Here is a 27,894-nt window from a genome sequence, read left to right as displayed (position 1 = left end):
GGGGAAAAACTCCATTTCCCGTCAAGCATCGCGGCCACCCCCCCTCCCATCTCGCGCCTTCGCTCTTGTGTCTCGAGTCGCTCGAGCCTGCTAGCCGTCCGTCGGTGTGTGTGTGTGTGTGTATGTGTGTGTTGTTGTCGAAGCAATGATGGCGGCAGCGGGATGCGGATCAGCAACCGCGGCTGCCGGAGGAGGCCAAGGCGGAGCCGCCGCGGCCAGAGGTCGTTTCCCCGGTCGGCCTTGGTCCTCCCGCAGTCGCCTGCGCTCCGAGAAGCGCTGGCAACTGGGGCGCTCGGGCTTAGAAGCTGATGATGTGACTTGCGGAGGGCCAAGGCCCACGAACCTGGTTGTGTCGCTAAACGAAGACCAGTCTCACTTGCGCTTACTCGGAATAGAGGCGAGCCACAAGACCCTTGGCCAGGCTGGGTACAGCTCTAGTGGGAGTGAAGAGGTGAGGTCCCAAACCGACTCAGGAGTTAGTATCCTTATTTTATTTTCATTTGAATTTTTACGCATTACACTGCAGCTAAATGTGTCCAAATGAGTGCTGCCAACAACTGTGTGTCTATTGGTGCCATGGAGAAATGTCAACATCCTTTTGCTAGGCTAACGCGAACCCCCCCCCCCCCCCCCCCACAAATGCTACCGCGAAATGCTAACCAACGTTAGCGGAGCTTTTTCGTGACATTTAGCGAGTCGCTCTACAAACGGTACACCCCGAACGCGCTAAAGTTACAACAACACTGAAACGCTAGCGTTGCTTTTTCTCCCTCCTCATCACGGAGTGTGTAAATGTCACCCTGCGACACTTTTTCCTCCTGAATATTTAATGCGAGCTAGTGAGCGAATACGCCAATGTATAAACAGCGATCGCAATTAGCCCTCCAGTGGCCCGCTCGCTCCTATCGGGCCAAAGTAGCTGGCAGCTAGCTGTAGCCAACACAAAGAACGGGAAAGCTAGCGTCCGTGCCCCGCACGGCGGCCACCCGTACCGCTAACCGATACGGCTTTTAGTCTATGCAGTAATAACGACGCGCTTGTCCCTTTTTAAACGATTTGCGGTGTGCGGCCGTAGTATTTACCACGTAATATTAGTCCGTTATGACCTACTGAGAGTGCAAGTCGGTTTTTAACGTGTTGTACTGAGGCTACACGTTAGCAAGAACTGACAAGCAGGAACTTTTTTTTTTTTTTTTTTAAATGATTCGAGAGATTAGTTTGAGAAATGATTACAGTTTAGGATGACTCATGTAGTACTCAATGTTCTTACACCTGCTCTTCTCGCAATAAGTCGTTAATATAGGGACTTGGAGGGAAACGGAATTGTAAACACAGCTTTTATTTGTAGTTTCGGTACTTTTTACTTGAAGTTGCGTTATTCATATATCACGTGTGTGCGTATTTCAGCAGAAGCCCAAGTTAGTTTATGGGAATTACTTTTGTTGTAACTACTTACCTAAACTGTCAATCGCGGTGGTTTAATCCCTGTAACTAACTATAGTCTTAAAATTTTTAGTCCCGTTTAATCATATTGATGAGTGATAACTGTTTATTACGGTGTAGCTCAACGGTTGACTCGCAGTTCTAAGGTCATCAGTTCCAATCCTGGCTCCGTCCTTCATGTGTGGACTTTGTGTGTTCTCCCTATGTCTGTGTGGGATTTCCGCGCATATTCCGTTTTCATTCAATATTTTAAAACCGTGCATGGCTTATTAATTTAAACTTTACGTTGTCCATAGGTGTGTCAGCTGGGATAGGCTGCACCACACAACATGACCATCTTGGGGACATGTATTACAGAGAATGGATGGATGGATTTTTAATTTGCATGCCAAAAGGCCATACAGTCAGGCTTCAAAATGATGTCAGGTTTACTTTTGCTACTCTGTGATTCTGTATTAGTCTTTTTATCATTATGAGCACCTGTTATCAATGTTGTGCATCACGTGTGCGCGTTTGCGCATGTGGGCGTTCATTTAGATGCTAGTTTACTTCCATCAGAGTCACAATTAAGTTATTGCATGTGCTTATTATTTTTTTCTTTTTAAGGGCGATGACTTCCAAGGTTTCGAAGCTCTTAGAAAAAGCCCCAAAGGAGCACCGTGGTCTCGGAAAAACCCTTCCAAAGGTAGAAAACAGACGGCACGTTCAGAGATTGTTGACAGAGTTGCAGGATATTTACAATGCGTTTTATCTTTTGTTAGGTGATGTTAACCCAAAATCTAAACGACGACGTGAGAAGGCATTGCCGATTATTTCAGCTGAGGACAGAGTGCGTATTACGCCGTCTGAGGAGGCAGCTGTTTGTCCACCTGAGCCTCTTCAAAATGAACATTCGGTGGAGGAGAAGCCCATCGTGTCTTCCAAATCAGAGTCGGCTAAAGGTTCCAAGAAACGTGCAAAAGTCAAGAAAGCGGCCGATCAGGAGCTGACCAAAGGTGGAGCGTTGGGACAAGCCCCGAGGATTACAATAAAGTTGGTGGCGAAAAAGAAAGTTAAAACGGTAAAGGAATCTCGTGAAAAGTCCGTCAAGAAGATGAAGCTAAAACAAATAGAGGTGAAGCCCCAAGCCGAGAACATTCAGGCAGAAAACGTTTCTAGCGCTCAAGTTAAATTAAAAACCGAACCGCCTAAAGAGGTCGCAGATGATAAAGTACCAGGGGCTCTCCCTGCAAGAAGACGCGGACGATCTGCATCAAAAGGGACGGTACCGACCGGCAACGTATGTGCCAAAGTTGTGGCGGCTGACCAGAAATCACAAGAGAGAATTTCAGTAGTTCAACCCGACATTGTTAAAGAAACCGTTGAGTCAAAAACAAACGCAAAGCAGCCAAAGCGTAATCAACAAGCCACTCGGCGGAGCAATCGAGTCACCAGCTTGCTCTCACAACCTGTCTCGGAGGCCGCTGCTGAACCACAAACTCCAGTGGAAAGCGATACAATTGTTGCAAAAGCAAAAGTGTCCAGAAAATCCGAGTCAAAGGTTTCTTTAAGGAGGGGCAGACAGAGGCAAAGCAAAAGGCTAAACAAGGATGTTCCACTGCCAGAAAACCACAGTCCGTCCTCCACAGTGACCGATCCGTTAGCTGTGCAGCCCGGGGATGGGTCACTCTCCAACCAGCAGGCGAGGGTCCCGAGTTTGAAGTTGATAAAAATGAGGAACCCCAAATATGATGTGCAGTCCAGCGGGAAGGCAACCCGAAAAAAGAAGCGGAAGAAATTCATCTGGACTCTCTCGTTGGTTAAGTTTGTGAGTCCGACGCAGCCCGCTGAAAACACAGTCAAGCTTACGGAGAGGGTATCTGAAACGGACCCGTCCACTCTGACTGACGGTGTCAACAAGGGTCTGACAGGGGTAGAGAAGCAGCTAGAGGTGGAAAACTCAGCCCCACACGAGAGCACCCCAACAGACAGTGAAACAAAAAACAAAGCAGAAGGAACGTGCGAGAAACTCTCTGCTTTGGAAGTGAAAGCTACGCAAGGTGGAAAGATGGAAAGCTCTCCCCAAGAAGCCGCTGAACTGGATTGCGGGAAAGTTGTCCCACCTTTCCAAATAAAAAAGCTGTCCTCTCCTGGCAGACACAAAAAATCCAAGATGTCCTTTTTGGTTCAGCAGGTTAGCCCCGTGTCTGAAAAGAAAGACGACGCTCCTAAAGAGGTAGAAAAAGTTCAAGAGGTGAAAGCCCCCCCTCCGGAACAGGATGTCGTGCCAACCAGGAGACTGCGGAGGAGAACGTTAATGCTTGATTCGCCTCCCAAAAAGTCAGCCGGTCATAAAATGCCGACGGCTACACCGAAGCGACGGTCGAGAACGGATCCAGCAGTTGAAAATACACCACAGGTGGATGCTGAATTACCTGCTCAGGTTTTATCAGAAGAGTCCAGCTCACAAGTTCTCCCTGAAAACACCTCGCAGGAAATGAGTGAAAAATCCTCACAGCAGTCCAGCATTCTTTCCGATCCTCTCGAGAAGGATTCCTCGCAGATCACTGATCCTCCCGTGGTGGTGCCCGTCGAAGCTTCGTCGCAGAAGACTGAGAATGAGGCCGAACCACAAATTAATGAGGCCAAACCGTCGCCGGTGCCTCCGAAACCCAAGAGACGCCACAATAATAATTTAGGCAAAAAGCGGTCCGCTCAGAGGAAGAAGGCAGTTGTACCGAAAGAAAGTGTGGTCAGTCAAGAGTTGATCGCTGTTGAATCTGCAAATGCAGAGTCTCCACAAAAGGAAGACCAGGTTTCAGTGACAGAAGCCAGTCAGCCCGAGGCAAAAGAAAGCTTGGAGCCCGAGGAAAAGCAGGTCACCGCACCCGTGGAGGAAGAGCCGAGGGAGCCGCCAGTCAAAGAGGAAACAGACATCCACTTGATTGATTGTCAGCCGCCGTTGGCTTTGGAAAGTCAAGCAAACGATCCAGACGCGTTACGCCTGCAGAAGAAATCCCACAAGAAAGGAAAAAAGAGGCGTAAAACTCTAATTGGGCAGCGTCAGAAGCACAGACACAGGAACACAGATGGAAAGTTTGCTCCTCTTAACGCATCAGAAAGTCAGGTAACATTTGAAAAGGAGCCGTCCGTCCAATCAGAGGATAGCGCTCCGGCCCTTGGTCCGAAACTTGTTGGCGTGCATAAAAAGTACAAAAAGAGACCGTCTGCCATTCCGTTTGACTTAAAAAGGCCGCAGCCAGAGTCTGTCCTTTCTACGCTGATGGAAATCGGGCTCGACAAAGAGGGCACCGATTTGAAAGAGGAAGAGACCGATGCGTTCGTGGAAGGGCCGAGAGCGGACGCTGCCGACGTGCCGCCGGGCAAGGCAAAGTTTGTCAAAAACATCAAACACTTCATCATGCCCGTCGTAAGTGCACGGTCTTCTCGCGTGATCAAGACCCCGCAGAGATTCATGGACGACGTCGGGATGTCCATGTTGCCGCGTAGGAACTCCCCCAAAAAAGGTTTGCAACTGGGCCTGCAAATACGCACTGGGAAAAGGCGAGATGAAGGGACGGGGCAGGCCACTTCCCCCATCCTCGGGCTCGAAGAGGAGGACATATTGAGAGAAGCCCAACTGGATCTAGACCTGCTTTCAGCAGATGATCTGGATGACACAGCCGACATAACTGACAGTTTGTTTTCGGAGGCAAAAAGTGCCAAAATGGAGAAGAAGGGCTCTCTTTTGAAGGACTCAACTTTGAAGTGGGATCTGCCTGCAGAGCTGACGGAGGAAATTTTTACACCAGTCAAACCTCCACAGGATGAATGCGAGAATCTGTTTTTATCCCCCCCAGCTGATAAACACAGGGAAGTCTTTTCTGCCGGCCTTTTGGATGCTCAGAAAAAGAACCCCCCGCTCAAGTTTAACAAGCAAACGGCTCACTTTAAGATTTATCAACGACTGAACAAGTTGCACAAAGGACTTCCCCAAAGCAAAAGTGCAACGGATGTGGAAAGTAGCAAGCCTCTTCAGTCGCCCGTTGATTTAGCCGAAGGGCTTGACGACGAGGCCATGAGCATCAGCCTGAGGCAGCGCAACACTGACACCGTGAAAGAAAAATCCAAGCTCAAGATAGAAGATCTAGGCGCGCCAGGAGTTGTGAGAAAAGTTTGTATTAAAGCTACAAAGTCCGTGCCGCTCGCCGATCGGGATAGCGGAAAAGAGGATCCGGCAGGGAAAGACGCTGTCAAGCTTCAGTCAGGTACAAGCGGCATTACTGACAAATGCTTGTATTCGTAAAGAGCTAAGTTATTATGACCTCTGAAAATATATAACGGGATAATACTCGGAATATGTTCTTTCGCACGCCCAGCCGAGCTGCCGTCGATCAAGGATGCGGCTGTGTGTGAAGACAACCATCCTGCGTCTGTGGGGAAAGGAGCCTCCTCGCAGAGGGCACGTCTTACCGGCGCCAATAAACGAATGTTCAACCTGCTCAGAAAAGCCAAAGTCCAGCTCATGAAGATTGACCAGCAGAAACAGATGAAGTCATCAGGGGTAAAACCACACCTAACACAGATGTGGAATATTATTGATTTAAAAAAAAAAACAACAACACTTAAATGGATGTTTTTTTTTTTTTTCCTGAAGCTGTTATCTGGGCCAACCGGCATCCGAGCGAGAAACTTGACCTCGAAGAGACAAAGAAGGAAGCAGACGGTGCAGCTTGAAACTGACGTTCCAATCAAGACGGAGCCGCTTCAAGGACAAGTAAGTGCAAATCAATCAGGCTTGCGGAGAACAATCGATCGAACGTGCACCTCTCTCGCATCTTTCTCCTTTACCGTTATCAAAGAAATTTCAATCTTGGTTTTGTAAAAAGCCGACACAAATGGAACACGTCAATTGTATGTACTGCATTGATATAGGCTCACGTGTAGTTTATCAGCGGCGATTCAAATTGAGCCCTTTGACCGTTTCTCCATCCCCGCGTCACTCCCTCAGCTGTTCTTTTTGTCCCCCCTCTCTAGCCACAGCTCATCTCGCCACTGTGCCAAGAATTCCGTCAAGCAGGAGGTCCACGCATCAAGCATGTGTGCCGCGCCGCTTCCGTGGTGCTCGGACAGCCTCGGGCCTTGGTGCCAGATGACATTCCCAGGCTCAGTGCGCTCCCTCTGCATGAAAGGACCGGCATCTCTCCCTCAGCAGTCGCTAAGGGTAGGTGAAAAACCCAATGTTCTAGATTTCGTTTTAAAATTATTTATGACGTGAGCTTATTGAAAGGTTAATCAGATCTGGCATCACTTTTACTAGGTCCTTCTGGTAGCTACTTTATTAATATTATTATTGTTATTGTGACATTGATGTTATGGATGTTCAATGTTCACTTGCTCGCGTTTGCAATTACTTTTGTCAGTCTTTATGGTGATCTTAAACTTAATCTTAAACAAATCAGCGTGATTAGGAAACTTAACATTGCAAGGAGGACGACTTACTGTGAAATAATTTGGCAGTTCTTGGATGGAATCCATAAAAAAGTAATTTAACCTGTTTTCAATCAATTAGTGATTCTAAGTTTGACATCCATTAGTCAACGGCTTGCCGCCATGCTACCCTGAGAACGCCGGATCTCGTCAGATCTCAGAAGCTAAGCGGGTTTGGCCCTGGTTAGTACTGGGATGGGAGACCACCTGGGGAATACCAGGTGCTGTAAGATTCTCTCCCCGGCTAAAATGCAGAGGGGTTGCGCCAGGAAGGGCATCCGGTGTAAAACTGTGCCAAACAAATATGCGTTCATCTGAGATGACACGCTGTGACGACCCCTAACGGGACAAGCTGAAAGGAAAAGAAGTAAATTAGTCAATATTAGTCAAAGTCTAGTTATCGTAGAGTGCTGCTTAACTAATGGCTGCCCTTCTAAAACATTGTTTTTCAGCTTTTACTGAGGCATGGCACCCATTTTACATTATAAAAAAAATCTCCTGGCACACCCCCCCGCCCTAAAGAAAAGCCACAGAAAGTAGGATTACTTAAGTAAGGATAGTCTTTTATGAATTTTCTCACAATTTATTTAGTTTCTGAAATATGGCCCCCATTAATTGAACATAAAGATAATAATGTTGGCGGTGGAGTATGGGGGCTGCCAGTATATTGTCACTGGAAAATTTACTGTCCCTAAATTATGCACCCTGTGTGTGTTAACTGTGGGGATTGGTGATGTGGTTGGAATTGGAGTACTGCCACCCGAGGTGGCTGCCCATATTAGAAAGTGCCTCTGGCCACATTTAAAAATATGGCAGGCCAAATCTGGCCAGCAGTTCTTAGATTTGACACCTATGATGTAGGTCCATGCAGGTAAACTACCATTCACATTCACGTCAGCATCTATGGACAATTAAGAGTCCTTAATGAACCAAACCGGCATACTTTTGGAATATAGGACGAAACCGAAGTGCCCGTAAAACAACATACAAGCAAAGGAAAAGCACGTAAACTTCACAAGAAAAAGAGGCTTGAGCCAAGATTTGAACCCTGAATCACAGATCTGTGAGACAAATTCGCCGACCAGTCGTCGACAGTGCTGCCCTCACTACAGTGTACATATATCTATCTATTTGTTGTCCGTTAATTAGTATACAACACCCCTGGCTGCTATCTATGAAAATTAAAAATAAAAAAAAAAAAAAAAACATTCCCCAACATGTTTCTGAAATCCTGTCATGTGTTGCAGATGTTGCAGACGGCTCGCTATCAGAGTCTGACAGTCCGGATTTCTCAGACTCCAAAGTCACAAAGGTCAAGAAGAGCTCCAACTTTGTGAAACGAAAAGGACTCGGGCCTTTTGGGTACCGCTCTCGCAGGTGTGGCGTGTGCAAGGGTTGCAACTACGAAGAGGATTGTGGGACCTGCATCAACTGCCTTGACAAACCCAAATTTGGCGGTCCCAATACCAAACGACAGTGTTGTGTGTACGTTGTTGAATGTCAAAACGTTTGTCGGAATGGCTGTGAGAATTCTTTGCCAAATAATTAAAGACGTCTGTCCTTTGACCTCCACAAGGTACAAGAGATGTGATCAAATCGAAGAGAGGAAAGCCCGCAGACTGAGCGGAAGAGCGGCACCCAAAGGTGATTTCTCACCTCTCAAGTCTCTCAGATGCCTTAAAAAGATATTGCGTCAACAAGTTGTGCTTTCTCCCTTTGCAAGGTTCAAAACGACGACGATCCTCTTTCAGTGGCGGGCATTCAAGTAACGACGAAGAGATGGAGGGATTGGCAGACTCGCCTTCTGGCCTCCAGCCTGACAGTAATAGTCCGTCTGTAAGGAAGCAGCCAAAACGTGTTGTAAAACCGCGTGTCTACTTTGACCTGGTGGACTATGATTCAGATCTGGATGAAAAGGACTTCAGCTCAGCTTCACCAGCAAGGAGGAGAGGCAACGGGCCTCGTTTGAGTCCAGGTAAAGTCACACTGAGCAGATCAGTCCCGGGTTTTCCCTGCTGAAAAATAATTACTGTTTGCACAGTATTAACAACATACTGTAAACCCTTACTTGTAATTATTTTCCCATCAAGACTTTGTTTCACTAGATGGATTCCTTGGAGATATATCAGATGAAGAGATCCGCCATCGGAAATCTAGCTCACATCGTGTGCCATCTGTTCGACGCAAACCTGAGAAGGTTAGAAAATCACAGATTTAAAAAAAAAAAAATCAAATATAGGCTATATATCAAATTGACTGTATCTTCAAATGTATACTTGTCGGCGGTGCCATTTTGGCAGCATTTTATTTTGTCGATGTGGCTTGGATCCCTGGAAAGTGTTTGTTTAGCAAGTTGCCAAAGTAATACAGGACACATAAAGTATGTAATACTCTTTACAAGGTGTGTATTTTTTTTTTTTTTTTTACGTGCACTTCCAGGTTTATGCTCCCAGTCACATTGTGGTTATGTTTGTCTTTCAGGGCTTGTCATCACAAGCTCCCTTTGAAGAGACTCCTCCAAGTGTCCTGGCTGCCCTAGCTAATGGATTTGAGCAGAGGGAGGTTGAGTCATCGAAACCAACCCATAAAATCCGGGTCGACTTCAAGGTACATCTTTTTTTTTTTTTTGGGTTGACTAGCATATGTGGTCCCAAATCAAATCAGATGATGAAACATCCTATTTAAACGGGAAGTCCGGTTGTTTGGATTAACAATGTTTCCGATAAGGTCATGTCATATGGACTGTACCTTGAAAATTTGAGGTTGGTGTTTTGAGTAGATTTTTATCGGCAATTACAAATTTTCACGGGCGCCGCCATTTTGGCTAGTCGCATGACCTACGATTTCTCTGATTTATCCTCATCTGATGAAGAAATAGTAGTTTCGGTTGACTGGGAAGATGGAGTAATACTTCCATACAGATTTGAACCTGTAGCTGTAAATAATGTGGAATGTTCAGGTGATTCGGTTGGGGGCGCCCATGAAAATTCGTAATTGCCAATAAAAATCTTGTCATAACACCATTAAATGATATCGGATTAACCTGAAATTTTCAAGGTACAGTAACATTTGACATGACCCTATCGGATACATTGTTAATCCAAACAACCGGACTTCCCGTTTAATGTTATCCATTCCAAAAATACACAATTGAAAGAAATGTCGAGGTAAAATGCAAAAGTAGACTTCTAAATTTTAATGACTTGAGAAAAATTATTAATTTCTTTAATATCTGGTTAAAGCTTATATTTTTTTTATTTAGGGGCTTCTAATTTAATGTCTATTAAGCAATTGCAATGCTAATTTAGAGAGAAAAATGAGTAGAAGGTCTTCCGATGCGGTCTATGATGTCATGTAATCACAAAACCACACAACTCACAAGTCTAAAAGGTTCATATTAAATTTTTTGCCAAAATCGTTATAATGCTTTGCTTTTAAAACCTTATTTTGCGTCTATTTTTATTTATAGTTGTTTGATATTGGAGGGTTAGGAAATGCACCATTGAACAAGCTGTAATAGGCAATCCGGTCGTAGCCGGGGCTCCATTTATTTCTAAATGGCGCTTGACGGCTTTTGCGCTCTTCAAATATTTAATTGATTCCGTGTGTAACATGTTTAGAAATATGTTTTTCATTCCTCAGTGTAGAGCATCGGTGATGACAGACTCGTAAATTGTTTTTCAGGAGGACTGCACTTTGGAGAATGTTTGGAACATGGGCGGTTTAAGCATACTGACCTCTGCTCCTAACATGCCATCACATGTGTGCCTACTTTGTGCCACTAAAGGGCAACACGAGGTAAATGTATTTTGAAATCTACCAATAGCCTTCTGACATTGTAACACAACTGTTACAGTTGCAGTACATATCAAAACCTGAAATGCCTTTTCTTTAATTTTTTTAGATGTTGCACTGCCAAGTTTGCTGTGAGCCCTTCCACTGGTTTTGCCTTGAAGAGGCTGAGCGCCCCTCAGTGGAGAACAAGGAAAACTGGTGTTGTCGTCACTGCAAGTTTTGCCACGTTTGTGGTGGAAAAAATAAGCAATCAAAGGTACACACCGTAACCCATTCTTCATCATTCATCATCCTTTTTAATGACTAATGGAGCTTCAAAACATACACCCTCAGCCCTTGTTGGAGTGCGAAAGATGTCAGAACTGCTATCATGCTTCCTGTCTCGGACCAAATTATCCAAAACAAAACAAGAAGAGGAAAGCCTGGGTGGGTTCCTCTCACCTAAAAAAAATACCGAGTCACGCATGTTTCCTTGACGCTTTTAGATTGTGTATCAACAAAACTCTCTGCAGGTTTGTATGACCTGCATCAGGTGTAAGAGTTGCGGGGTCACACCTGGGAAGAGCTGGGACATTGACTGGAACCACGATAAAGGACTCTGTCCAGACTGTTCACAACTTTATGAACAGGGTAAGCAGATTATATTAGTTTCTTTAAGGCAGTCATTTTTTTTTTTTTTTACCATATGTCAATTTATTGGTCTAACTATTAATCTGTGAGTTCCAGTGTCATTTAATCTTTTTCATACTGTTATTATTTTTTTTTTTTTCTCCCCAGGTAACTATTGTCCAATCTGCTTCAAGTGCTATGAGGACAATGACTACGACAGTCAGATGATGCAGTGTGGCACATGTAACCACTGGGTACATGCAAAGTGTGAGGACCTAACGGGTAAGTAATATTTAGCGTGGTGTGATGAACATGGCAAAAATATGTCAGGTTTTTCTTGACAAAAAATGATCTGGCATGTGTGATTTCTGATTTAGCAGCAAGCATAGAATATACTTGTGATCAAGTTGGTTGTTTCTTGTTGTAGCTTTGCGTTTTGTCTAACTCCCGTCTTCGTCCTGGCAACACATTTCAGATGAACTGTATGAGATCCTGTCCAGCTTGCCAGAGAGTGTGGTGTATTCGTGTCGGCCATGCAGTGTGACTCAGCCCAGTGCCTGGAGAGAATTGCTCTACATTGAGCTCCGATCTGGAGTAGAGAAGGTTTTAGCCTGCTTGCTGTCTTCCACGCTGACACAGCACCTCGTTACCTGCTCCCAGGTAAGACATGTGCCTCTATTTCAATGTCCAAAATACTGACAAATTGAAATAAAGAAGAATTGCGTAAACATACACTATTTTTCTACTGCAGTGTGAAAAGTTAGTGGGACCTGACATTGGAATCGAAGGACGACCCGCCTGTGATCTCCGAGCTGTGGGCAAGAAATTTGACAAGGGCCTTTACACAACATTGGTGAGTCTAAACACAGCCTTATCTAACTTTGGGATTTAAAAAAAAAAAAAAAAAAAAAAAACATCTCTCTCTCTATCTCTCTCTCTCTCTCTCTCTCTCTCTCTCTAGCTATCTCTCCATCTCTATCTCGAAACGCTGCAGTTTTTACATTGGATGCCCTTCCTGATGCAACCCCTCTCGGGGATATATATATTTTTTATTATTTTTTTTTTGCGCACTTGTGTGTCGTTATTACTTGCACTACTTTACTATTGATGTCCACTTATAGATTTGACAAAAAAAAGTGGTATTTTAAATTTTTTTTATTCAATTTGTGTGTCTACATATGTAAGAAGTCTTCGTGTAACATCACTTGTCATAGAAGAATAGACTAGTTTATACAAAAATTAATAACCCTCGTAAGTTTACTGGAACTCAACAATTTGGTAATGTAAAGTTAATGTTTCTTGACAGAAAATGTTCCATGAAGATGTAGTCCAGGTGGTGAAAAAGAGGCTTGAACAAGAAGAAAACCTCCCAGAAGAGCAAAGACCCACTGCCCTAGCACGCTCATACTACTTAAAGGTATATATTTTTGTTTAACAGCATCTGATCCACATCGACAAGTCTTTTTTTTGTTCATTGAAGAGTATCTTGATTCCAAAAATCAGCATCATCACATCCATTAATAGATAATTTCATTAAAGCTAATGTATTTGTGATTATTTACATTTTGATCTTTGGTTTTCCTTTAAAAGAAAGTGCTTTAAACAGTCCTTTCACAAAACCCTTTTTTTCCACCAGTTGACACTTTTTGTCCTGTCAAAATGAGATGAAAATTAGACATCAGGTGTTTGGGATATCGGGTAAATTTATCTATTTTGTTCAAAGCTACTGGAGGAGGTCTTCAATTGGTTCAACGGCCAAGACCCAAAAGTGTGGAACCCGTGTACGAAAACTTTGCCCATGTGAGTAATGGCTCATTGGTTGAATTGTGTACATATGTTTATATCTGGCAATATGTGTGGGTAGGGCTAGATTCAATCATTGATTTTCAATACAGTTGCTGATTTATTCAATTTCCATCCCCCCTCCACACACACACAGGGGGATGCTGCCACATGCTGTTCGTCCTCCTACCACGGAGCACGTCTATGCCCAGTGGCAAGAGAGGCCTGAGCTACTATCCAGAACTCCTATGGAACTGTTTCTGGATGACGATGGACAAAGTCTAGATGAAAGAAAAGATGAGGTGGTTCCTCCAATGTCTGCACAACATACAAGCTGGAACCACTTCAAGGCCAGCAGTGCCTTCCGGCATAAATCTAAAGGTAATATTTTGAAAGATTTAGATCAGCCCCGCCCAATGAGTCACTCGCGATCTACCAGTCGATCACCAATGCAGTTATGGTCGATTGCGAAAATGTCATCCATCTCATCTCGTGATACAGGTTGTGGCCATTACGTTGATTGCACAGATAGATTGATTGACGTTCAGTTTGACCGATGCTAGCCTAGGCGGGCTCTAGCAAGCTGGCTTTCCATTTAATGTCTGTCTCTTGGGAGTCACTGTGATGCCCCTCCCCCCTTCACATTAATGCTGTGACGATAGGCTCAGCCCCCCCTTAGATCGTGAGAAGCTTGCTGCTTGAAAAGTAGATCTTGGGGCAAAAAAAACTGTGGGCACCCCTGATTTAGATTTTATGTCTGGGCTTGTCTGTTTCCGAATTTGTAAAATATTTCAAAATTTGAGCTGTGCTACCTATTTAGACTTAGATTGTCGTCAACTTTCAGTTTTCCCTCATCTAATGATGCACCTTTTCAATTGTTATACGCAGGAAAAAGGGGACGGCTTTCAAAAGCGGATCTTGACACAGGCTGGTCGAGGGATGATGAGAGACAGTGCTCATTGTGTCAAAAATATGGAGACCGCAAACCCAATGTAAATGTTTACATGTACACTAAAGACATTGACACCCATTGTAAATCCCTGAGTATTTTTAAAGGCAAGATGAAAACGTTTGCTCAGTTACTGACAAAGGTTATGCAAATGATCTTATCTGTAGGATGCAGGCCGGCTGTTGTATCTGGGCCAGAACGAGTGGGCGCATGTCAACTGCACTCTGTGGTCAGCGGAGGTGTTTGAAGAGGAAAATGGTTCTTTATTACACGTACACAGTGCTGTCACAAGGGGTCGCCTGATGGTTTGTTTCCCTATACATCTTCTGACCTAATAATATATAATTTCTCATTGTCAATATATCCTTCATGTCTATTTGTGTTGTATATTTATGATTGCTTCTGTACCACCAACTGAAAAGAAATGTTCTGTCCGCATCAATTCTGTTTTGCTGGTAGCGGTGTGAACGGTGCAACCAGACAGGTGCCACAGTTGGGTGCTGCCTGACTTCTTGTCAGAGCAACTATCACTTTATGTGTGCCCGGTCCCGTCACTGTGTCTTCCAGGATGACAAGAAGGTCTACTGCCACAAACACAAGCATCTGATCAGCGGAAAGGTAATTGGGTCTGCGCTATCCTGTCTAAATATGATAATGGCGTTTTGAGTTTGATAATGAGATTTTGTTTTTTTTCGGCTGTTGTGAAGATGATAACCGGTCAGGATTTTGAAGTAAACCGACGGGTGTATGTGGATTTTGAAGGCATCAGCCTCCGTCGAAAGTTTTTGACTGGATTGGAGCCAGAGTTAATCAATGTCATGATTGGTATGGCATATTAAATCACTACTTCACATAACTTTTTTTTTTTTTTTTTGCAGTAGTGACTCATCTCGGTTTAAACATTTGCATATATTTTTCTATGCATAGGTTCTTTACAAATTGACAAACTTGGTGTCCTCTCAGAACTGTCTCCAAACAAAGGAAAGTTGTTTCCTGTGGGATTTCGGTACGTTATTTTTGACTGTACAAAACCGAGATAAATACAGCAATTGACATTACTTATAGCTCTTATTGTCGTTCTTTAGGTGTTCTCGCTGGTACTGGAGCACCTTCAATCCTTTGCAAAAATGCAAATATACATGCACTGTCCGGGAGGTCCAACCTGTAATACCAGAGAAACCCATTGAGGAGATGCCCGACCAAGGAGACAATCACACCATTGAGCACAACCCCTGTCCATTTTTGGGTGGGTGTCCCCCTTTTTAGAAACTGTCAATTCGGAGTAGTAGTCTTATAATAAATCAAATTTGTGTTCGTATATCAAATATACAAATACATCAGTCTTTTCTTCTTGGTTTTGAATCAGAATCCAAGACCCGAGTGACCGATTTATCAGAATCCCAGCTCCAACCTGAGGAAGCTCCTGTTACAGTTCAATCTACAAAACCAGATCATGCATTAAAGCCAAAGATTCCCAGCTATCCACAAACCAGGAGACCAGCTGGAGGATTGTCTCGACCTTTACCATCTCCAGGTAAAGCATTGCTTTGTGTATTTTTTTGATGAGATCTTACAATCACTCAGGACCCTTCGATGCTTGTCATGGTTCAAAGTGTTGATTGCTTTTGTTTTCTTTCCAGGAGCAATACCAATAAAACCTCACCACATACTAACAGTTAGTGATCTGGAAGAGACCCGTAGGGCTCGACGCCACAACCCCCACTCGTTGACAACAGGTCTACGCAGTAACATGCCTCCTGCTCCTCTGGGACCCCCAACTGGACCAGTCACTCTTCGTGCAGGGAAATCTTCTCTTCCAACTTCCCCGCTGTTTTCAAGTGCTACTTCAGACAACCTGATCAATTCTTCATCACCTCGCCCAGTTGGGGGCAGAGGTGCTTCCGCAGTCCGTTGCCCTGGAAACGCCAAGACCCATTGTGCCTCATCTTTTTTTCCTCAGTCTCCCTGGCAGGACAGTACGACATTTGCACCTCCAACACTGTCTTTCTCTCCATCCCTACACAATTTACCCAGAAATCGGTTATCGTTTGATCTGAGCCAATCAGATTCTGTTGAAGTGCCGCACAATTTCTTGGCATCACCAGAGCCGGAAGACGTCTCTCCCGCTAACGGCACGTCACCTCAGAGGGACTTGGACGAACAGAAAGATGAAGACCAATTTACTTTTACTTCATTTCACAAGGATCCCAACATGACTCTGGGACAGGAGATGAGGACAGAATTGGAGATTGAAGAGACAATCCTGAATGAAGTTGTGGCTATGAACTGTGGTGGACAAATAGTGGTGGAAGGGGATGATCAGGAAGAATTTTGGGGTCGAGGCCAAGAGGTACAGAAAAGAAAGTCCCTTGTTGCCAGTCTGCCGCGGTCGGCAGCCTCAGGGAGAAATGACTTGGACAACACCTCCTCTGATGACGATATGGAACATTACTTTGACTTCTCTCGGACTATTGTTAGCTGTCCCGGGTCTAAAGATCACTCCAGGTCTCCCACATCTGCTTCCTCTCGGAACATGGCTCAACTGGATGGTGTAGATGATGGACAAGAGAGTGATGCAAGCATCTCTCCAAGTGATGACCCTCAGAAAGTTGGTGGTTCGGGTAAAAAGATTCCAACCAAGAACCTAACAAACAGTGATGTCCCCGAATCAGAAACGTCTACCAGTACCGATCTGAATCAGAATGTCAAATTCCCATGCAGTTACAAGCACAAAGATTCTTCGTTTCTGACTATCTCATCTACAATCAGTAAACCCATAGAAACATTTAAAAATCCTCCAGGAACCTCAAAAGAGATCAGCTCGGGGTTGGTCTCCCTACAAAAGCCTGTGGCCTCTACTTACAATGTGGAAAATGCTGACAGAAAGCAGGAAGGTCTGCTTCCTTCACTTGAGGAGGTCCCTAATTCACTGACAAGGGTGCCTGAGAGCTCCAGTTCGGAGGATTCTCTAAAGAGTTCCTGTAAAAAGTTGGCTTCTGGAACACCTGCTGCTGTTGCGAATCATGACTGTAATCCACATTCAGGAGAGATGGTTCCTGTTTCAGAATGTACCCAACAAGCAGAACTGTCCAAACCCCTGAAGTCAAAATCTGTCGTGCAATCAGCTGAAGGCTGTGCTGTGTTTGGGAACCACATACCAGGAAACTCTGTGGCAAATTCCGCCGACAATGCCCAGCGTGCCCTAAAATCGACATATGTGCAGTGTCCCTCCCAAGGACCTACAGACGCTCTTCAGATGTACTCCAGTTTGCCATCGTTCACGCAGCCCTCTCTCACAAGTATCACACTACAGAGAGTAAATTCATCACAAGATTCAACTTTTGAGCAAAAGGACCCATTGTCGGACAAATTAACCCCTTTAACGCCTGTTAGAGACCCAACACAGCCTCTGCACAATTTCGCACCCCAAAGCAAGCCCCTGTTACCAGGAACATGTGTCCAAGGAGAAACCTCTGGTACCATCTCGGTACCCTTGCAATCCATACAGGCACAGCCTTTGGGTTCGACAGCTATCACTATTGTTTCTTCCTCTGCTTCAGTATCTTCTCTCCCTGGAGTTAGTGTACCTGCTCCAACATCATTCCAAACCACCTCATCCCCTATGATTTTAAATGGGTACAATTCTCCCTCCTCTGGTCACACAATCTCGATCAACTTTTCTACACCGAGGCCTGCTTTAGAACCTCAGCAACCGGTGGTGACTGCAGCTCTGCCTGGTCATGCCATTCTTACTGTGAAGGAAGTGGGAGGTCCAAATGTGGACTCAACACCTCATGTCCTGTTGGTAAACCGTCTTGGGCAGATTTTTGTAAAGAACCCAGAAAGCAACACATTCCAGCTGCCAAATCCTAATGCTCCATCCTTTAACTGCGTCACTCAGATCGCCAGTCTTTTGCAAAGCAATGCACTGTCCGCCACACTAGCGGCAGCCGGAAACATGTCTACTCCGCCACCCGGGACAAGCCAACCGCTGTCAACCGGTTCCGTGACCGCCACCATTGCGGAGCAGATTCCGACCACAGTCACACAGTTGCTCACTCACAATAGCAATGGGGCATTGTCATCAATTAACGTGAAGAAGCCAAAAAAGAATACAAAAAAACCCAAAGATGAAACCAGCTCAGAAAAGAAAAAGTCAAAGAAAAAGAAAGAGTCCAGTGCGTCAAAAAAATCCAAGTCCTCCAAGACAGTGGCACAGTCGACTTTGTCAACAAAGGGTTCAGACGTATCTCCTGCGGAGAGTGCCGAAGCAATTATCAACCAAGCAATGGCAAGCAACTACACTCCCAAGTGGAGCGGACTGCGTACGCTAAGCCCTTCGTCACTGGTTTTGCCTCCCGGCCTTCTCATTGAGCCCGAGCCTCCGACGCCGTGTTCCAAAACAGCACCTACTCCTGCATCCCGCCCTCGCACACACGTCCGCATGAAGAGAGTGTCGTCGCTTTCCGACCGTATTGTCACAAAGAAGTCGAAAGTGGATTTCCTAACTTCTGAAACTACCAGCGAGGATGAGTGCAACCGGCCAAGCGTACCAAGTGTCTCCTGCAGGGCCTCTGGAGTTCGCATCAAGACTCCGACTGTCAAAGGAATACTAAACCTGGATGAGTTGAAGCAGGAGCGTCAAAGTGATTCTGAAAGCTCCGGGTAAGATCAGTAGTCTTTAAACCATGAGGATTTTTGGGGCCGATCACAGAGTTTTAACAAAAATGATCACAGATCCGTTTGCAACAAAAGGGGCAACATGTCTATTCCAATGACTTGTTCATTTACTGTACACATCTGTGTACTGTATACTGCGTGTCTTCAAAAATATTCTCTATCAGCTCATGTGTTTTGACAGGTCAGGTCAAAAGTAAGTGGGCATACCTTGATCAGTCCTTGAATTCAGGTCCTCTCCCGAGCACCGGCCTCCACCAGGGCACGTTTTCCCCCATTTTGTGCTTATAAGACACACAGCGAGATATACTGTTGTTCTCGTCGCCATGGTAACGGGTGTATCTCAGCGCATTTGGGTTGGCAAGATAAAGCGCTGTGATCATAAAAGACAGATGTATTATCGGAATACAACATTTTATTGGAGTAGTCTGACAGCACCATCGCGAATCAAATCAAATTTGTCTTGTAGTCTGAGCCACGTATTACGTGTTCTTTTTTTTTTGACACTGATCAAGCCGGTCAGATGGGTGTAGGTGGTATAGAAAATGGCTGGATAGGTATTGTTATATAGATGCCTTACACATAAAGCATATTTAACATAATTGTGCTCATAATATTGTCGTATAGAGAGAAAAATGTTTTAACATTGGAACCTCGGTTTTCTTGTCTAGAGTCAAATTCTACAAAAGATGAAGCAATATTTCCTGTAGGAAATAATATGCAGTGAATTAATCCGTTCCACTCCCCCCCCAAAAAAAAACAAAAAAACCCAAAACCTAAACTAAAAGTATATGCTCTAAATTGTACATAGTTGTAGTTGAGAGTGTGACTGTTGTCTGTCTTCATGTACCCTGCGATTGGCTGGCAGCCAGTTAAGGGTTTACCGAGCCTCCTGCCCGATGATAGCTGGGACAGGCTCCAGCACTCCCGCGACTCTCGTGAGGCTAAGCGGCTCAGAAAATGGATGGATGGATATGTCTTTTTATAAAGTAAAATATTTCACAATTTGAGTACGCTACAGTTTAACATACAGCAAACAATGTGAAATAAATATGAATGACAAAAAGTGATAAATGAACAAACAATTTTCTTGAAGACTAGAATAAGAAAGAGGGACGCAAGAGGCTAGAGAAAAGGTTTTTGTCTGGAATGGTAATCTGCCATTTTTGTACTTCATGAATTATTTTTTCCTATTTTGAATTCTTCCTTGACTCCTGTGATGGTTTTTTTTTGTCTTCGTTGCCAAAGGGCACTCGCAACTTTCTTTAGCCCAGTGGTGGCTTATTGAACAGTCGCAGTGCGTAAATAAGCACAAGAAAATTTCTAAATGTGGGTCGTTACTGACTCACGAAAACGTGACATAAATTTTACACGTGAGCATGAGATGGTTTGTGTGGTCGATCAATTCCAGGAAACGTGTGTGCGAGTCAGCCGCTTGGGCGGATGCGTTTAGTACTAAATATTTCCAACTGTACCAAGTAGATTCATGACAACTAGGACAAAATTTAAGTAAAAAAAACAGTTAAAAAACAAATTTTGCAGAAAAAGGTATATCAAAACCGGGAATCTGTTATAACAGTATAAGAACTAATGTACAAAAATATTTGACTGATGTAGTTTGTTGAATTTGTGTGATATTTATTACATCCACGGAATTTGTCTTTTACAATTTCTCTTGTCTATCTGCAGGTGTGAACCTTGGGACTGTATGTCCCGAGCTGAATACGGCACGCAGCAAACTTTGGAGCCTGTCGGTCACAGCACCTTTATTGACTGGAAGAAATACTCTGGTACCTTTTACTTTATTATTCATACAGGAAGTGTACAATCACAGGGAAAGTTGTGTTATTTATCTATATTTTAGACCATAAATCATTAGAATATTTTTAATATGTTTAAAATGTGATAGAAGTGTTGGTTGCGGAGGTGTTTTAATAAATGAGCTTTGCTTCCTCAGGCGCCGGTTCCGCCTCGGACGACGACTCACCGCCGTCCGACGACGACAAGGAGTGTTTGCCGAACAAAGATCAGCCGCACTTGCGATTCCACATAAGCAGCGATGATGGCTTCAGCGTGGAGGCCGACACGGTTGAGGGTAAGTTTTCTTTTGTAAATTGACACGAACCCCATTTCTATTGACTTCACTTTTTTTCAATCCTCCCTGTAGTGGCTTGGAAAGCGGTGATCGATGGCGTGCAGGAGGCGCGAGCGATCGCAAAGTTGAGACCTCTGGCTTTCCAGAGGATCACCGGTGCCCGAATGCTCGGTCTGCTCCATGACGCCGTGGTCTTCCTGCTGGAACAACTTCAAGGAGCGCACCGCTGCCAACATCACGCATTCCGTTTCTTCAAGCAGCTCAGCCAGGAAGATGATCTGCCTGTCAATCCCACCGGCTGTGCCCGCTCTGAACTCTACCTTAGGTGTGTGTGCATAAAATTCTGGGCAAATTTTGCAAGCTACAGAAGTATGTGGCGATCAATCACGATCTCGTCTTTTCCGTCAGTTGCTGCAGCATTGCGTTGGTCTTGAAATATGAATATAGGTTGTAACACAGAAATACAATTTATTTTACTTGTGTTCAGTTGTCGAAGAAGTGGAATACTAATTCAAATCTGAAAATGCTTTCTCAGGAAATCCACATTTGACATGTTCAACTTCCTGGCTTCTCAGCATCGGCAGCTTCCTGACATTGGGTCTTATGACGATGAAGAAGATGATGTTCTTTTGAAGTCCACGAGGTTAGGCTTTATTGGAAACATTTTGCCATTACTCTTATCATGTTTCTGTGACTGAAAGCTAAATGAATGCTTTTGTGTCTTAGACGGGCAACTAGTTTGGAATTGCCAATGGCCATGCGCTTCAGACATTTGGAGAGGACATCAAAAGAGGCTGTGGGCGTGTACAGGTCAGCTCACCGACAAGTATTTCCACGCCATGAATATTTTTGATTTATTATGTTTTCTTTTATATAGATCATTATATATATTATTCATTCAGTAGATTTATGACAACTCGGACAAACCTTAAGCAAAAAATAGTTCAAAAACAAATTTGACAAAAAAAGGTATATCAAAACCGGGAATCTGTTATAACAGTATAAGTACTAATGTATTAATCTGTACAAAAATATTTGACTGATGGAGCTTGTTTAGTTTGTATGATATTTATTGCACCCGCTGACTTTGTCCATTCCAATTACATCAAAAGAAGCTGTGGGCGTGTGCAGGTGTGCTCAAAATTCCCTTCACCAAAAAGTATTTCCATGCCATGAATATTTTGATTTATTATATTTTTATATCGATCATTCTATATATTATTCATTCTGTTCTTCCCGTATTGTAAAAAAAAAAAAAAGAAATGATCTTACCCTTTATTTCTGATCCAAATTAGTAATATTAGAAAGGTGTTTGTTTTGCTCATTTAAAGAATTTTTTGAAATCATTTATTTTAACGTCATCAATTACAATATTCTCACCCAAATTTAAAAGGAACATCCATAGACCAATGTAGCTTGGTCTTAAAAGCGAATATACAAGTTGCACGCAGAAAAACGAACTTCCAGTTGAAGCAGACCAACCCAAGCTGATGAAAGTAACCCACCTCTGCGGTTCTAGTAGAGGGAGTGAAAGAATGAAGGCAGTTTTGCAATTAGGTCATCTTTACAAAGGACATTGTTGAATAATCCCATGGTGAGGAAATATGTAAAATGGAGCCCCATCACAAATCTATCACAAACCACTGGGTTTCTGGGTCGCCTTAACAATATTAAACTTGTCACTATAGCAGTGGTCGGGAACCTTTTTAGGCTAAGAGAGCCATAAACCGCAAATATTTTAAAATGTAATTCCAAAAGAGCCATCCAATATTTTTAAAACTAAATACAAACGTATTCGTACATTTTATGTAAGACCAACACTTTAAGAGTACAATAAGTCTCTAAATTCATTTAAATAACATTATACTGTTGGTAATCAATGATGACAAAAGTACTTTTTACCATTAATGCGACTTCTTCGCTAATGGCGTAGTCGTCCGTTTCATTCGTCCTTAAATGAAACTTCATGCAGCTTTTGAGACTTCCATCCCTTATTCATGAACGTAGGTTGGTCTTCATGTTTTTTTTAAATGTGAGAAAGACTTTTCATATGCATACAAACATTTTCAGTACAGCAATATTCACACGCCGCAGTGTATGGTGCGTTCCAAGTTTGCACAATCAGCTGGTCTGCAGGTTGAATTTTTTTTTTCATCTGTTCCCACTTATGTGCGCTCGCCAACAATGCTTGCCAACAGAGGCATGTCTTTATGTAAAAAACCAAAAAAAAAAAAAAAGAATTCGGGTGGTGGGCATCGCATAAGCACTCTGGCATTGTAAACCACATTGATAGGCCGCGTAAGGACTGAAACATTTGTAATTATGAGTGTACCCCTTTCAGAGAGGAGGAGGGGCCGGTGCAAGGTAAACTAGGAAAAAGAGTGTGTGGCCGTCATTGGAGGCTGTGTAACAGGTTGTTGTTAAGAGAAAGTTACGTGTGGTGCCAAAATGTTCAAAAGAAAACAAAAATAAACTTCAGGGTGACGTCTTTTTTCAAATTGTTTTGGCCACACAGTCACGCGATCAACCAGAACTAGTCGATCGCAATGGACACATTGAGCACCCCTGCTGTATACAGTATGTCGTTATGAGGGCTCTACGAGCCATAGGCAAACACCAAAAGAACCAGGTGTGGCCCGCGAGCCACAGGTTCCCGACCCTGCACTGTAGCATAACAGCACAAAAGCACCCACATAAAAATCTTCTTACTCTGCAGCAAATTTCGCCCATTTTAACTGGCTCCCCAAATAGATTGCTGAGGTCATTTGCGCTCTGATCCCACTTATGTAGGTCTGCAATCCACGGACGTGGACTCTTCTGCAAGAGGAACATCGACGCGGGCGAGATGGTCATCGAGTATGCCGGCATTGTCATTCGCTCGGTGCTCACTGACGAAAGGGAGAAGTACTATGATGGCAAGGTGGGTCCAGAGAAGATTCATTGATCGCGGGTCATACGTTCCAGACTCTACCCCACGAGGTGGAAATCCAGAATATAGTGACCATATATATGTTATGGTTTTACCTTTACCACATCGTATAAAGAAACTTACAAAAATCACACTTTTTGAACCTTTAACATTTGTTCTCACTCTCTCACTTGCAGCCTTCCAAAAAAGAGCTTGCTTCAAGCCATTTGTCACTCCCAGCTAATTTACTGCACAAACGGCTGATAAAACAAAAGAGAATTCAACACTGTATAGTTAAAACACTAAATTGTTGATTCAAACTAAATATTTTTGACTCATGGAAGCCTGAACTCACTCAACTGACTCAAAAAAAAGAAGAAAAACGATAAAATACTAACCCATAGATGGGCTAACAGAAATTAGCATGGATGTTACAGTAATTATAAACCTTCAAACAGCTGTGGCTTTAACACTGTGAGAAAAAAAACATACTGCAATTTCTGCACTATAAGCCGCACCTGATTATAAGCCTCACCCAGTACATGTTGAAGGGGGGGGGGTGATTTTTGTCCATATATAAGCCGCACCTGTCTATAAGCCGCACGTGTCCACATTGAAACATGAGATATTTCCAAAGAAAGACTGTACACAGAAAGAGTTTTAAAGTTCTACATTAGCCTTTCTTTCCAAACAGAGCTTGTGACGCGGCAGTAACACAGCAGCAACAACCTGCTTTTATTACCTCCGAAAGCTTTTTTCTTCTTTTTACATTGCTCCAGTTCTACCCGCTGGTGTTTCCAGCTGCATACCATTGATTAATTTCTGCCAAGTTTACGTGCAGCAGCTCTGTTGCCTTCTTTCTCAGCCAGCTCGATTGCTTTTAACTTGAAAACTGCATCATATGCATTTCTTCTTGCATTTTCCATGATGACGGCCTGTTCATGCTCAATTTATTCATGCGCGAAGTTACATTAAACTTGCGTTTTCCTCGACACATATATTCCACCTGCCTCACTCTTACCTTTTCTGCTCGAGCGCCTCCTGGCGACCGCCCGAAAAAATTCATAAATAAGCCGCATCATTGCATAAGCCGCACGGTTGAAAACGTGTGACAAAAGGCGCGGCTTTTAGTCTGGAAATTATTGTACAAATAGTGCATGCAACAATACTTCTGGGCATATATTCTCTCTGATCTATGCAAACAACTATTGATTAATGAACTGCCTCTCAAATATTCATACTCTTTTATTTATGGAAGTTTCCTTGCATTATTATGCTACAGCAACCTCAGAGATCAGAGTTTTCCTTGACAATCACACCGTGTGATTTTGTGGTTTAATAATAATAATAATAATAAAAAAGTGCTGTAGAGTATACAATAAACATTGCAGTTTTCCCTATTGCAGCGCATCGGTAGATGTGTAGAGGGGAGCTCTAATTAAGTCGCGTCGCTCCATGTGTGGCTGGCCTTTCCGTTCTGGTACTCTTAGTCTGGGAGCTTCTTTGCCCTTTCTTCTTGCATTTCATAATAACACAACATCTCTTCCAGTAGATCGCAGTACTGCGCGGCGTGTTTTGACGCTGCAGTACAACACAGAAGACAAAGGAGTAAACGATTAAACTTTGGAACACTGCATGATACAAAATTAAAAAAACAATAAAAGGAGGGACCTAATGTATTTTTTTTTTTTTGTTCTGTTTGGCCAGGGTATTGGCTGTTACATGTTCCGCATCGATGATTTTGACGTGGTGGACGCGACCATGCACGGCAACGCGGCCAGGTTCATCAACCACTCGTGCGAGCCCAACTGCTACTCGCGGGTGATCAACGTGGAGGGCCGCAAGCACATCGTCATCTTCGCGTTGAGGAAGATCTACAGGGGAGAGGAGCTCACCTACGACTACAAGTTCCCCATCGAGGACGCCAGCAACAAGCTCAACTGCAACTGCGGGGCCCGGCGCTGTCGACGTTTCCTCAACTGAGCGGTTGGTCGTCGTTTGAGACGGAGAGATTCTTTTGTTTACGAGAAAGCCTTAAATTAAGGTGGCACTGGATGGAGCTCCCGACATGTCGAAGGCACTCAGCGCGGAACGGGAATTAGCCACTTTTGAGACAAGTTGACATTGTTCCGGAGGAGCAGACGAAGAGGATGTCCTACACTGATGCGTGTTCGAAGGGGTACCCCAAGGCTGCCTGTGACGACGCCTCACCTTTTGATTATTTATAATATGGTTGGGGGCCATATTTCTCGGATACACACATCAAGCCTTATCTGTTGAAAATCAACGGCGAAAAGCTACCGCTTGGCTTCGAGCGATACCTTAAATTTTGGTCTTTTTTTCCAGAGGAGAGGACACGTCTTTCTGTAATCCCTTTGTAATCTTTGCTCCATCTGCTAGTTGACGGGAACATTAATGCCCATCTGTGTTGTAGTGAGGTCAGTTCTTCAGCCATACATTTCACCTGAACCTTATTTTATTTTTATTTTTGTGGCCGTTTAACCCCCGCACCCCCTTCCTTCCAGGTGACAAACACGGTGCTAAGCATCGAGAGGTATTCTCAGGACTGAGACGTCCTGCGGATTATGATTGGTTTAGCCCGGGTGATCACCGTTTTCAGAACACGTATTTTAAATAAATGCTCTCTGGCAGTACTTAACAACATTGGATAACTCGTCATCTTCTCTGTCCATTTTTGGGGAGAAACGTTTCAGTGAAATGAATAGGCTTATCTGATGTACAGTGTATGTAGCAAAACACTACCCAAACCAAAACGTTTTAGAAATGTATTTATTCGGCTCTACTTTTTCGCTATTCCGGCGAGCCTGCCCCACCCTTGCACATTGTCGGCCGGACGGATTCCCGTTTTTGCGACACCCGCTACGGTTTTCTGTAAATCGGGAAGAGAGTGCTGGTGTAAAATTGCCACTAAGTGTGTGCGTTGGGCTCCCCGACAGGCTTTTTTTTGCACCGCAACGAGCCGTCGATGTGGAAAGCGGAGCCGCCGGGGAGAACGCACTCGGCGCCTAATTTTAGGTAATTAAGGAATTGTTGTTCTTAGTGATGTTCAGTACTGTCTTTTAATGAGCGTAATTGAATTCACACTGTTTGAAATTAGTTGTGATATTTATTCGCATATTTGGTTTTTACTTCTAATGGTGAGAAGTTGTTTTATATAAATGGTGGTGGGTGTACAGCTCCCATTTGTAGTGCCCATTCTGTTGTTTGGTTTACAAGTTTTGTACTTTGTTTTAATTTACTTGAATTTTCTGTTGAGGCAATCGAGTAATACATTTATGGCCTTATTTTTGAAAAATTTTGAACCAGGTATTTTTAAAGTATCTTTTATTTCTTTTTTTCTTTTTTTTTGTGACAACTGACGGTCTTGGAGATTGCCACAGAACTAAATTGAGCACTGTTTGCCTCCTTAATCCCGCGATGACCTAACCGTGACCCCATCCCACCCCCCACCCCCCCAAAAAATAATTTTTGAGCAGAATTTCAATGTTTGTGTCAACCTCTGTGTCCATTTTGCATGTCCAATCACTGAGATGGAGCCCAGGTTAAGTGTCAATCACCTATCTTGGAAAAAAAAAAAGTAAGAGAGTCGCTCACAACTCATTGCAAGGATTCTACCTCAGCTGTCACGACAGATGTTTGGGAATACTGATGCAAAAACGGAGGATAACTCAGTTTTCATGTCTGCAGAGCTGGTGTGTGTGCTTGTCAAGCACTTGACTTTGTGTCATTTTAGATGTGTGTGTGTGTGTGTGTGTGTTTGTGGTTTCAATGAAGGATGCAAAATTGTAATCAAACCTGTCTAAAAGAAAAGAGAGAGGAAAAAAACCCATCAAGACCATCTTGCCCAGAATCTGTTAAGAAAGCTATATGTTCTATATATACACACACACACACACACATATATATATAAATATATGAATATATATAGTAGGGTTATTTTAAAGTAAGTTTAAAAGACAAATGAGGAAAATTGTGATCTTTAAATTTATGTCTTTGTTACCATGTAAAAATAAACCCTGAGTTTGTAAATATTTGTACACGTATTTCTAAACCCGTTTAATTTTTCTATGCACTTTTTTTATTTATATTATTTGTCTAAATAAAGATGTTAAGATGTTTCAACAGACACGTCGCACTTCTGTCTTT

At 43.5% G+C, this 27,894-nt stretch overlaps 1 protein-coding gene and 1 pseudogene across 5 annotated transcripts; both read left to right on the top strand.

The window, feature by feature from the left end:
- Positions 1–32: 32 nt before the first annotated feature.
- kmt2bb (lysine (K)-specific methyltransferase 2Bb) lies at positions 33–27,861 on the top strand. 5 transcript variants are annotated; one of them, XM_061819434.1, is made up of 37 exons: positions 35–475; positions 2,050–2,128; positions 2,205–5,690; positions 5,802–5,986; positions 6,080–6,199; positions 6,460–6,646; positions 8,160–8,397; positions 8,489–8,556; positions 8,636–8,734; positions 8,816–8,887; positions 9,018–9,109; positions 9,394–9,519; positions 10,597–10,710; positions 10,817–10,963; positions 11,041–11,133; positions 11,220–11,337; positions 11,485–11,598; positions 11,792–11,976; positions 12,068–12,169; positions 12,623–12,733; positions 13,040–13,116; positions 13,256–13,479; positions 13,987–14,090; positions 14,215–14,352; positions 14,507–14,665; positions 14,755–14,872; positions 14,975–15,053; positions 15,133–15,293; positions 15,414–15,581; positions 15,688–18,712; positions 20,414–20,514; positions 20,682–20,819; positions 20,892–21,144; positions 21,355–21,462; positions 21,546–21,629; positions 23,610–23,739; positions 25,435–27,858. In XM_061819434.1, exons 1-37 carry the CDS (start codon positions 146–148, stop codon positions 25,708–25,710), a joined length of 11,409 nt encoding a protein of 3,802 aa, XP_061675418.1. In that variant the 5' UTR covers positions 35–145; the 3' UTR covers positions 25,711–27,858. The 5 variants fall into 5 exon arrangements, with proteins under 5 accessions (XP_061675413.1, XP_061675418.1, XP_061675417.1 ...); XM_061819433.1 differs by having other exon boundaries at positions 9,003–9,109; XM_061819429.1 differs by having other exon boundaries at positions 33–475; positions 8,636–8,887; positions 9,003–9,109; positions 25,435–27,861.
- On the top strand, positions 7,026–7,145 carry LOC133501568 (5S ribosomal RNA; annotated as a pseudogene).
- Positions 27,862–27,894: the final 33 nt, after the last annotated feature.

This window comes from Syngnathoides biaculeatus, chromosome 5, assembly GCF_019802595.1.
Source record: "Syngnathoides biaculeatus isolate LvHL_M chromosome 5, ASM1980259v1, whole genome shotgun sequence".
Lineage (NCBI taxonomy): Eukaryota > Metazoa > Chordata > Actinopteri > Syngnathiformes > Syngnathidae > Syngnathoides > Syngnathoides biaculeatus.
Note: the sequence above shows the minus strand (reverse complement) of the source record. Positions and strands in the feature narration are given on the sequence as shown.